Source organism: Phaethon aethereus, assembly GCF_964289735.1.
Source record: "Phaethon aethereus genome assembly, chromosome: 18".
Classification (NCBI taxonomy): domain Eukaryota; kingdom Metazoa; phylum Chordata; class Aves; order Phaethontiformes; family Phaethontidae; genus Phaethon; species Phaethon aethereus.
In genome coordinates, this window is record NC_138594.1 from 11,133,048 (window position 1) to 11,144,221 (window position 11,174).

Genomic DNA, 11,174 nt, shown 5'->3' on the forward strand with positions numbered 1-11,174 from the left:
CCTTGCCAAACACAGGCTCCAACTCTGCTGGGTGCTTCGCTGATTGTCAGGCTGGTCTGCGCCTGGGCAGGTTTTCCACCTTCCGTGAATCAACAAGTGATTCTTCTAATTACAGATAAGGGGTTGTCATGGCTCTGATAAGTGAGGAGGTGCTGCGGCAGGTGCCACAAAGCCTTGCCTGGGGCAATGGTGAGTTTTAGTAGGAGGAATTTGTTAGGATGCATTTAGTTAATTGTGGGCAGTAAAATGAAATGTATTTACCTGGAGAGGCGCACGGCAGCGATGGTTGGGCTCTTCGGGAGAAGCGCTGAGAGCTGCAGGCTGAACGTGCTGGGATTTACCCGCTGGATATTACCCTGTGTCCAAACAGCAGACGCTGGGACAGTGAAATCTCTCTTCTCACACGTGAAGGAAACAAGGCATTTCTGATTCCGCTGCTCTGCTTGTGTTTTTGCATGATATCTGAATGGTGTAGTGCTTTTGGAAGTGGTAAGAGGGAGTACATCCATAAAGAAACACACGGACCGTCTTCTAGCTAGTTGAATTCTGGCCTCAATTTCCTTCTTTTTCGTGGAATTGGGTGGCTGATGTCATTGATGATCAAAAAGCAGCTCGAGAAAAGTAGATCTTGGTCAATCTTGGGAGTTTGAAAAGTCTGGGAAACTCTCCAGCATCAAATATGGTGTGAGGACCACTTTGAAGATGCTTATAAAGCTGATAAATTAAATTCAAGGTTGGTTGGAGTTCTCTTGTAGTTGTTGTTAACTTTTCTTTGGTCATCTTTGCAACAAGTAAGAGTTGGAGTCCAAACTGCAGGATTAGAAATGTTTTTGTACATATTACTTGCTCTCTACCTCTCTTTTCACCCACTAGGTAAGGAATTGCCAGCTGCCAGTAGTTGGCTTCATTGCCCATAACACAAGCTTTGGTGAAACCAGCTTGAGTATGGTTAGAGCTTTCTTTGTACTTCTAATTTATTTAATTCTACTGATTTTTGCAGTGGGACAGAAAATTGTTTCACTCTATATAAAACCCCCCAAGAAAAAGGCATCATAACATTTTCCACCAGTATCAAGGGAGGTGACCCTTCTCAAGGTGACACTTGATTTCAGTGCCCCTCACAGTTCTTGTGTTACATGTAACAAATATGCTCATTTCTGGTGCAGCTGGAAGAAAAGGGATACAACCTCCCTCCTTCTCCCAGCCCTCTGCTTTCTTCTGCAACAGTGCTCTAATTGTACTGCTGACAGCAGATACTCCTGTTACTTGCCCGAATCTCTACCCACTGTGGTTTCAAACTGAGAAATTGTTTTGCTGCACAGAATGAGATTTTATTGCCACTAAAAGAAAATACTTGCAATCACTAGAATGTCTTACAGTGTTTTATTGAATTTTCTGAAAACCATGCCCAGCTTTGATTCCAACGACAAGCAGTTTGATAGCATGTATATGGGATCTGATTTTTTTTTTTTCATTATCTTAATGCACTGCAAGTCCTTCCCAAATCACAAAATGTACTGGAGGCACCACACTACTAAATTATACTTGGTCTTGTTCTGAGGGTACAAAGGAAAAGTAAGACGTCAGATATTGTATGAAAAAGTTTCAGAACACAAGGTCATTTTAATTCGGACTTTTTTTTTTCAAGGAACTATCTTTTCCAAGCTTTGATATTTTGTTCGGAAAGGTCATTTCTTTTAAGCCTTTGTCATTAAAGAAGACTTGTTCTTTAAAGTGTGCTATCAAAGAGCGCAGAAATTGCAAGTTACTGGAACTAAAATCCACGATCAATTTTAAGTCTGCCAACTAAAGCCACTTAAAATTAGATGTGCTCTGGTACTGGTGGCTTCTTTGATAAAGCCAGTGGAAGATACGCAGTTGGTCAATTCAAGCCAAAAAAATGAAGATAATTAAATAAAACTTTTCCTCCCTAAATTAGAAATTACTTTTTGTGGAAAAAGCATTGAAAGAACTGAATAAGGATCTGATCCTGCAGAAATGTGAGAGTGTGCCTGTGTGTGTGCTGCCCTTGGGAGCAGTTTGTAACACTTTTACATAGCAAGTATGCAGCTCGCTCTCTTGTTATCTGACATTTGTAATAGTGTAAATAAGTCAAGCCCCTGGACAAAATATCATTTATTTACCACTTGCTACCACGAGATGATCTCTCCTTCACCGTCGGACAAACGTGGTAACAGAAAGGAGTGAAGACCTTGTGTCGTGCCCTTGCTTTGCAGTCCCTGATCCTGATCTCTGCTGATCCAGCCTTCACCCCATGAGCCTCACCCTTGGCTGCTGGCCGTTAAGTGCTGTGCTTGCTTCAGGGCCTCCTTGGGAGAAGAGACTTTTTCTTTCCTGATGGTTCTCCTAATGCTGTTGCTAGCAACGGGGAACTTAATTTTTCTTTTAACCCAGATATATCCAATATTCAAGGTAGTGTTTTTGGAAGAGCCTTGGGGGTGCAGCTTACCTTCGCACAAGGAGGATTTAGAGCTGCGACCTCCTTTGAGCAGCTTTCTAAAATGATTTTATCTGCACAGCTGGGTCCCAACAACCTGTTTTGTCTCTCATGCTGCATAAACATATAGCTTAGTGGAAAGGGAGATGTGCGTTATATATGTCAGCACGTGTATCAGACTTCGTCCCAGTACTTGGGACTGAAAACAAGGAAACGTGTGTTTGTAAAATGAGCGAAGTAAAGGAATACCTTTATCTCAGCTGGACAGTTAAGTTATAACACAATACTTCCAACTTCATAACATCTATTCATGAGATTTATACTTTAGGAATCTGGTTCTTCTCCCATTTGAAGCCTGATATCAAAGTTTATTAAACAGGCAGATTTCACCATAGGTTCAAAAGAAGGTTGTGGGTCCTAATTCTGTGGTTGTCTTATCCCAGCCAAACTAATGCTGAAGTTAACTTTGTCCAGTTTTGCCCAAAGAAAGGCTTCAAGGAATTTATTAAAATTCTGGACCTAGAATCCGTTAAGAAATCTGTTGGTCAAAACGATCCTGAGCTGAAAACGAGGACTGTATAATACCACCCTTGTCCCTTCACTGAGGACCGATACAACAGTGCTGAGAACTCCCGGAGGGTGCCGGCCATGTTTAATGAGATTTAGTTGACAGTCTACAAGAGATAACACCTGCCCCATAACACACGATACTGATGCAGTTGTTGACCAGCTGGTTTCCTTCCTGCTGAGCTCCACCGTTAGCTGTAGCACAGACTCAGCCATTTAACATGGCACTGAAGGTGCGGCTGGGCAATCTGAGGAGCTTGTCTGCAGCGGCCTGTGGCTTCACAGTTGACCACTCCTCTTCCAGAGCAAGAAATTTTAGAAAGGGATTCCTCAGAAATGGCTCTTTCTCTTTAAATTCAGAGCCTACCTAAATCTCAGTAAGTTTTTATGCAGTCAGGCTCTCATTCTACATCTAAGGGTGGTAGAAAAACAGATCTCAGAAGGCTAACGGATCCATATGGATTTCATGAACAGTCAGAGCCTGGATGTTTGTAAGGCTGTGTTTAATTGTGCTCAGGAATGATGTTACGTCTTCTGAGACTTATCGACACTTGCTTGTCATCTTCTTGTTTGTTCATCGCTGTTGGATGAGGTCATTGGCTGACTAACTTCAGCATAGATTTGAATCTAGAATGAAAACTCTGAATGAAAACTGATTTTAATCAGCTCTTCCTCCTCTCTCCTTCATCTTCCTTGGGCTGCAGTAGGTGAAATGCCGCTTGTCCCAGGTTCCTGCTGGAGGACGGCGCAGTGCAGGGATGGGGAATGGGCACGGGGAGGCAGGAGCTGCTCCTGGCTGTGCTGCACGCTGTGGCTGTGGCAGGGTACGTTGTGTAGCGTGCTAACGGAAGGTGCTCGCAGCCTCTTCTCCGAGGGGTGCTGGAGCTCATGTTCGTAAAGCTCGGTTGGATGAAACCGCAGAGTGCTAACTCAGCTGCTTATGTAACTGATGCTCACAGGCCGTACAGGATATCCTCAGTGCTTTATTTAGCATTTCCATTTGACCTCACCAGCAGCCTGAGAACCCCTCCAGCCCACGAAGCCCGTGCTTTCCTGTCCCCAGTCAGCCGCAGCTCCATGGAAGTGCGGGTGCACCATGGCACTGGCAGTGAGCTCTGATGCCACGTGAGTGCCAGCGAGTCCTCCACCAAAACCACCGGCCCGTGGCCCATCCTGCCCCTTCCCATCGGCGATAAAGGTATTTGCATGAAAACCGCCGTGCAGAAGTTCGCAGGGAGAGTAGGAAAAGATGCTTCCCCTATGCCTTTTCCCCGTTTGCTTCCTTTGAGAGAAATCCGGAGCTCCAGTAGCGGAGCGGAACAGCAGCCGGATCCGTGTGAAGATGCCTTGGCAAAACGGAGTGAGGAAACTTGAGTTGCGTTTCTTCAGTCCTCTGCTTAACCCAGATTTTTAGCTTACTTGAGTAAGATTTACGTACCGGCTGGGGTGCCCGCCTTGGGCTTCGGGGAACCGGGTGCAGTTTGCTGTCCTGCCACAGATCTGGTAACGCTGGGTATAACATAAAGCTCCTCAGGCATTCGGACGCCTGAAACATATTGTTTTCATAAATTCCAGGCTAGCACCGTATGAAATTTAAACACCTCTCCAAAGTCTGTAGCCGAGTGTTTCAGCAAAATGGCTGCTTTAGGGCACTCTGAGCACCCAAAAGGGCGAGCGCTTGTTTGCAGAGCCCACGGTGCATTTACGGCACCGGGAACCTGTTAGCAGGCGATTTAGCCACTGGGCATCCAGGCCTCATCCCAGCACAGATCTGGAGCAGAGCAAACATTCAGCAACTCCATTTACCCTTAATTACTGCTTCTAATAGAGCCGAATGTGGCAGCTGAAATTGTCAGTGACCTGTGCTGAGGAGATCATGGTCTGGTGGGTTTTCCTCTCTTACAGAGCAGCATGGGCGCTCCAGTTGAAGAGGGTTATGGAAAAATGTCTAGAAGTCCTAAAATTGGGTTGTGTGAATTTATCCACACACATGTGTTTCAAATGCAAGCGGAAGTAACACAAAATCAAATGGTTTGCACTTGAAGTAATTGGAGAAACATCTCCCATTTTGTCAGGTGTTAGGTAGGCAACATGCTCTGGCTGCGCAAAATCCCTCACCGGGTCCTGTAATTCTTCGAAAAGTGGGAGGGAAGAAAACCTGCCACCCACTGGGATGCAGAGAGTCCTCACGGCTTAGTGGGAAGCTGAAGTTGCCAAAATATAAAATGAAAATCCCCACTCGGGTTTCAGTGTAATGCGGTGATAAAACCATCAGTAACGGGGATTCAGCTCCCAAAGAGAGATACGTATCCTCCTCAGGTAATTCTCCCCCTTTCTTTAAAGGCTGTTTATCAAAGCGATGGCGCCGGGGGGTCACCACCGTGGACCTCCTGCAAAGGGAAGGGAGCTTGGCTCTGCTGCCAGAAATCTTCTGACCCTCCCCCCCCGAAATTATTCTGAAATGTCAACTTTTCTTCAGATTGTAGCAAAACACCTGCAGAAACCAACCATTTTTTTCAAAATAACCCGTAGGATTGATCGGTTTGCGGAGAAAAGGAATGCAGAGGTGGTTTTGATGCGGGTACCTCGTAGCTACCATGAGCTGCAAAGCAGGCAGGGCTGGGCAGAGGCGACAGGCAGGTCACGACGCCAGCCACAGTCCAGCCGCCTACTTTGCCTCTTTCTGAAGGTTTTGAGCAACACACTGTAAGCAACGGGCTCCATTTTCTCCCCTGACTTCATAATAGAGACACAATTTTGTCGTAGTATTTGCTGTCCTCCTGTTCAAACCTTTCCTGCCTTTACAGCCGTGAGGCTGGGCCTACTCCAAACCCTTTCAACTCAAAGAGGAGCTTCCCAGAGACTGCGGCTGGCTCTAGCCCAAGCCCCGTAGGTTCCTTCTGGAGGACCACCTATGCTACCGGCATCTCCTGCGGAGGTACAGCAGGCTCAGACAATCCTGGGAGCAGCAGGATCGAGCCGCCGTGGGTCTGACCAAGTGTGAAGCAGTAAGGCCCTACCATGAAAGAGCGAACAACGGGCCCTCTGGGCTGTCGTCCGCACGCCTGGATGGTTGGTCCAGCTCCTGGGGCTTGTGTCACACAACCCATCCAAGCTCACCTTCCTGTCGCTGGAGTATTTAGCATAGCGAAAGGGGATTTGAACCTCCCACGGGCACAGAGCTGGGGCATGTGGGGCTTCACGTGTTGCATTTCCCTCCACTCGCTCCCGAGTAAGGAGCGGCAGAACCCATGGCTTCCCACCTAGAGTCAACTTCAACCTCCTGGGAGTTTCTCTTCGGGTGTGAAGGGTGTGGATGCGGCCCATCTTCCTCGCTGTAAAGGCAGAAGTTAAACAAGAGGCCAGCGAACGCATGGATCCCGCTTCCTGCAGCAGCACAGGCACAGAGCAGCCGGCCGGAGGAGCATCTCCTGCCAGCCCTGTCCCCAGCTCCGTGGCTGCCATAAACCACTCCGCTGGACAAGTACGCTACAGTTTGAAATACAAATACCGGCTGTAGAAAAAAGGTAACCGGGCACCTGCAGACAAGCTCCGGTTACAGCACCGGGGGCCAGCTGCCACCCCCCGGCCTGCCCCAACAGCAGCAGGGCCAGAGCGCTTGCAGATCAGGGACGAAAGAGAGGACAAACCAGCTGGTTCCCAACAGGGCACTTCCCACCTGAACCTTAGGCCACGATTCAATAAAGCACATGTGCAAACACTTAACCTTAAGCCTGCACTGAAGCTCAGGCCCATCCCAGTGCTTGGCTGTGCTGATGAATTGGGACCTTCTGGGGGCTCCAGACCTACAGCCAGGTTCAAGGGTTAGCCTCTGCCTTTAGCGCAGCTGACACCTGAGCTGGTTTACGCTCCCAAATGTCTGCTTAAGGCTGAGGAAGTCCTTCTCCAAACAGTATTGTACATATCTGGACTTTCTTCCTGCCTGAAAAGTCCTTCAGCACCCCATGAGCCGCACGCACAACCCTCTGTGCCAGCGGGAGCTGCTGGGTGGCCGCGGAAAGGCTGATGCAAACCTCTTGTCTGCCAAGGACGACCGAGGGTCTGGCCCTGCAGTGAGTCGGTGGGGTTTCATGCCGGTAGCTTCCTGTGTGGAGTGGGTTTGTGCTGTGGTTGTACTTTGCGATATGTTGGTGGAATCGAGTTATTTAACCTTTCTGCTGGATCTCATGAGGGCTGGGGACTATTTGCTTTCACAAATTTCTTGTGGGGGTTGATCCTTTCTCTCCAAGCACTGCTAAGCCATATTTTAGGATAGATGTGAGAGTGTTGTTGGGAGCTAGCGCACGCCTAGCGACCAGCAGTACTACGCTGGGCTGCGATGCTGAGCCGCGGGCAGGATCCAGCCCGCTCGGGACTTGGCGTGGTGCCACGCCGACAGACGGGCCGGAGCATCCGGAGACCGCCCCGGGTCCCCCGGGAGGAATGCCCCCGCCGGGCGTGCGGGTGAGCTCCCCCAGTTGGTCGCTCTGCCTCGCTTTTATCTCTGCGGAGGACGAGGAGCACTTGGCTCGGGCTGGGCCTCTGCGATACGCCTGTGGGGTTTTTCGGAAGTTAAACCTGCAGAAGAATGGGATGGGAAGTGCTTGGCGGAGGGGCCGCTTCCAAGGGAATGTACACATACTGCCTGGGCGCTTAGGAACTTGTGTTTGGAGATCTGAAGACCAAAAGGGACTCAGGAATGGCCTAGGGACATCAGTCCGAAAACCTCCCTGAATTAATTTTCTGCTTCAAATCCGGCGGGTTTGGCTGAAATAGAACATCTCTATTAGAAAAATATTATTGAAATCCTCTTCTACATTACTTACATGATCAGATCCCTTCTGATTAAACCTTTTTAAGCAGAAGAAAGCAAGTTTCCTCAATCTCACAACAGGTTATAATTTCCTACTTTGTCATCACACCTTTTTCTCTAAAATCTCATGAAAAATAATACCAAGTTAACTGAATAGGACATTATTAAATAGATTGGCATTAATTATAGCGCTTTCTTTTGAATCTTTATTTATCTAGTCTTTTATCCCATTTGGAATTAAACTCAGAGTCAATAATCATGTGGAACATCCCACACGTCTTCAAATATTGACACAACATAGCTGTCTTCTGCGGCCCCCCGGGTCTTCCCCTCGGAGCAGGACGTCTCTCAGAACGTGGCAGTGGCCTGCCAAGCTGCGAGACTGGCTTTTGAAAAAGTCTTGGGCAGCTTTGCTGATCGTTGTGTTTTACTGGAAGACGTACAATATATTCTTATGTTATCTTGTGCAACAGAAAGGTTTCATCTCCGTCCTAGTCACTTATCTGGCTTTCTCCCGAATACGGAACGCTCTTGACTCTTCACCCTTAGTCTATCATTTTGACTTAATAGTGGACAAATATCATGCAAATCGTCTTTCATTGTAACAGTTTCTTAAAAATAACTGTCAGTTCTGCCAGTTAAAGATTTTACCATGTCCTTTGGCTTGATTTGTAATTTCTCACCTGAATTTAGTGTATATTAATTACCTTCTCTTTGTGTTTATTTTTTTAATTTGCTGCGTTCACTCCCTCTTTGCAGACTTTACTTGCCTGCGATACCGTTCCATCATTATAAAAACGTATTTTATACATTGGTTTGGTCTAGCTAAAAATGTTTTCAGAGGCTGCAATTATCAGGCACAACCTTTTGACAAAAGTTTCTTCCTAAGTTGGCTTTTCTCCTGATCGTTTCCAAGCTGGTGAAAAACAATTCCGTAGAACGCCTCTCCCGCGAGTGCAGCCTCAGAACTACGCTGCAGGGGCGCAGAAGGGCAGGCTCGGGAGAGCAACAGAGAAAATACGGCGGAGGAAACATCTCCCTCGCTCGCCTGTGGCACGGTGGCCGCTTCCAGCGTTTGGGTGAAGGTGTTGCCGAAATCGCCCTCCGTTGAGCCCTGGGGGGTCCTGGGGGCTGCTGCAGATGTTTGTGCCCCGGGGCCGTGGCCTTTGACCTTGCACGCAGCCGGGCTTTGTAGCGGGGAGCCCTTCAGGGGTGTCATCTACCGGGCAGGTGGGTTCAAGCCTTTCCCCTCCGCAGCATGCATTTGAAGCTGTGTTTCCAAAACAGCTACGGGTTTTGATGCTTGCCTTGATTTGAATGCCCTGAGGGCTCTTTGATGGGGACTCTTCACAACCCGATGTCTCCAAGAAACCCAAACACCCTCAGTAATTAACAGTGTGCCATTACGGATGGTTTGATTTGTTTCCTGACCTGTCATCTGGGCTGTCACGTTGGAGGAGTACAGAGGAGACTGGGCTCAGGGGTGGGTTTGGATCCTCGCCCGGGGATGGGACTTTTGGAGGGCTCTGGCTGCGGTGGAGCTTCGGGAGGGGATGGAGCAGGGGGAGAAGGTTTCACACCCCAGCCAAGCTCACGTTCTACATCTGCAGTCACGGTTGGTTTTATCCCTCTCTCGCCCATGGAGAGATGAAGACTGCGCCCCGGCGGGGTCTCTCTTTGCACACTCGGTGTCTGTTATCGCTCCTCCCCGGGCACGGAGGTGTCGGGGTTTAGGGTGAGCAGCTGTAGCTCCAGAGGGAAAGCAGTGACGCGACAGAGCGTTGCAGCGAGGACGTAACGGCTGATATATTTGCAGCTACGCTGCTTCCTCGATGTTCCTCAGATGCAGATGAAAGTAAAACTGGCAGCCGCTCCATGCGATGCAAATCGCGCGCCGCTGCAGCGGCGGCCCCGCGGAGGTATGCCATGTTTAACCGTGGTTATGCAAGATGCCGCTGCCAAACCATGTTTTCCTCCGTATGTGGCTTGACAGAACATTGTGTTTAACCTCAGACTAGATGGGATAAAACGCAGTTCTCTGTCAGGACTACAAAGTCATGTTTCTGTCTGCACCTGAACTCCAGCTTCCAGTCTTAACTGTGGCTATTTCCATGGTGCAGATGGGTGGAACATTTTCGAGGGGACACAGGAGCCTAAAATCTTCATCCTTTCAACCTGAATTAGGTTCCTAGCTCAAGTGACAGCTCTGAATTTATGCGCCTCAAACCACTTAAACACTTTCAAACAGTGCCTTCCAGTCCCCAGAGGAAAGCCCTTGCAGTGGTTTGTGGAGCAGCTTGTCCCACGTCTGCTCGTACCCAGATGCGGCCCCGGCTGAAAGCAGACTCCGTGCGTTACACGTACATTCAGAACGTTTTGTAGAGCCCGGCGCGGGGGTTAATGTGTAACAGGGCTCTCGGCTCAGCATCTCTGAAAGTTGTGCAAGGCAAGCCCATCCCCAGCCCACGGCTTTCCCATACGGAGAAGGAGAGCAAGGACCCGGCTCCATCCCCTGCGGCCCATGTACGGAAAAGCTCGGGCGCTGACGCTCTAGAGTGCAGCTCCCCAATATAACGGTGTAATAATTAACAACAGCCTCTGTGGTTATACGGCACCTTCCATCTGAGAGTCTCACGGCACTTTACGAGCCCGTTCCCCTCAGACATGTGATGCTGGGTCCAAGAGCCCCATCTTGACAGATGATCTCCTCGGGGTGGATTTGTGGCGTGGAAGATTTGTTGCTCGTGCTTTGACACGTCTGTTTGAGAAATCAGATCCGCGCTGCCGCTAGGTGCCAAAGGCAGGAGCTGCTGAGAGGGCTGCTGCCGCGCTCGCGCCGCATGGGCCGGGGCTGGAGCGATGCTGTGTCGGCATCTCTCTGTCGTCAACTCTAACCCTGACCCCGCTCCGCCGCTGCGGGACGGAGCCCGCGCTTGATAACGTGGTCTAACTGCGCGCAGCCTGACGAACGATTAGCCGTTCCTACGTGGAGCCAAGTGTGATGCCTTCTTGAGGTGGGTTGATTTCAGGGCTCCTCCAGGACAGCGCAAAGCAACCCCCGAGCATCCTAACGAGCCCCCTAACGAGCTTTGTTCGGGGGCTGCAAGCACAGCTGCCGTGGGGACAGCTGGGAGACGCACGGAGCTGCTGGGCCCTCCATATGGATGCTCTTGACCTCTGAGGCCTCCGAAACTCCATGTGGCTGCTGAGGACGCGGGAAAGGGTCAACCCCCTCTCTACACCCCCGACGAAAGGAGGGTTTTGGTAGACGCGGCCAGGAGCAAGCGGTGAAGGGGTCTTGGAGAGAGACGGGGTGGGGGAAAGCGCCGCTCCTCT

At 49.5% G+C, this 11,174-nt stretch overlaps 1 protein-coding gene across 1 annotated transcript in view; it reads left to right on the forward strand.

Moving 5' to 3' along the window:
• Positions 1 to 8,949, forward strand: part of CEP112 (centrosomal protein 112) — a gene marked incomplete at both ends in the record, with an annotated part of 184,569 nt that extends 175,620 nt beyond the window's left edge. Inside the window, 2 exons of the mRNA XM_082008283.1 lie at positions 7,276 to 7,657; positions 8,755 to 8,949. Of these exons, the coding sequence (XP_081864409.1) occupies positions 7,276 to 7,657; positions 8,755 to 8,949 (577 nt within the window). The remainder of the gene's footprint in view (positions 1 to 7,275; positions 7,658 to 8,754) is intronic.
• Between the last annotated feature and the right edge of the window lie 2,225 nt (positions 8,950 to 11,174).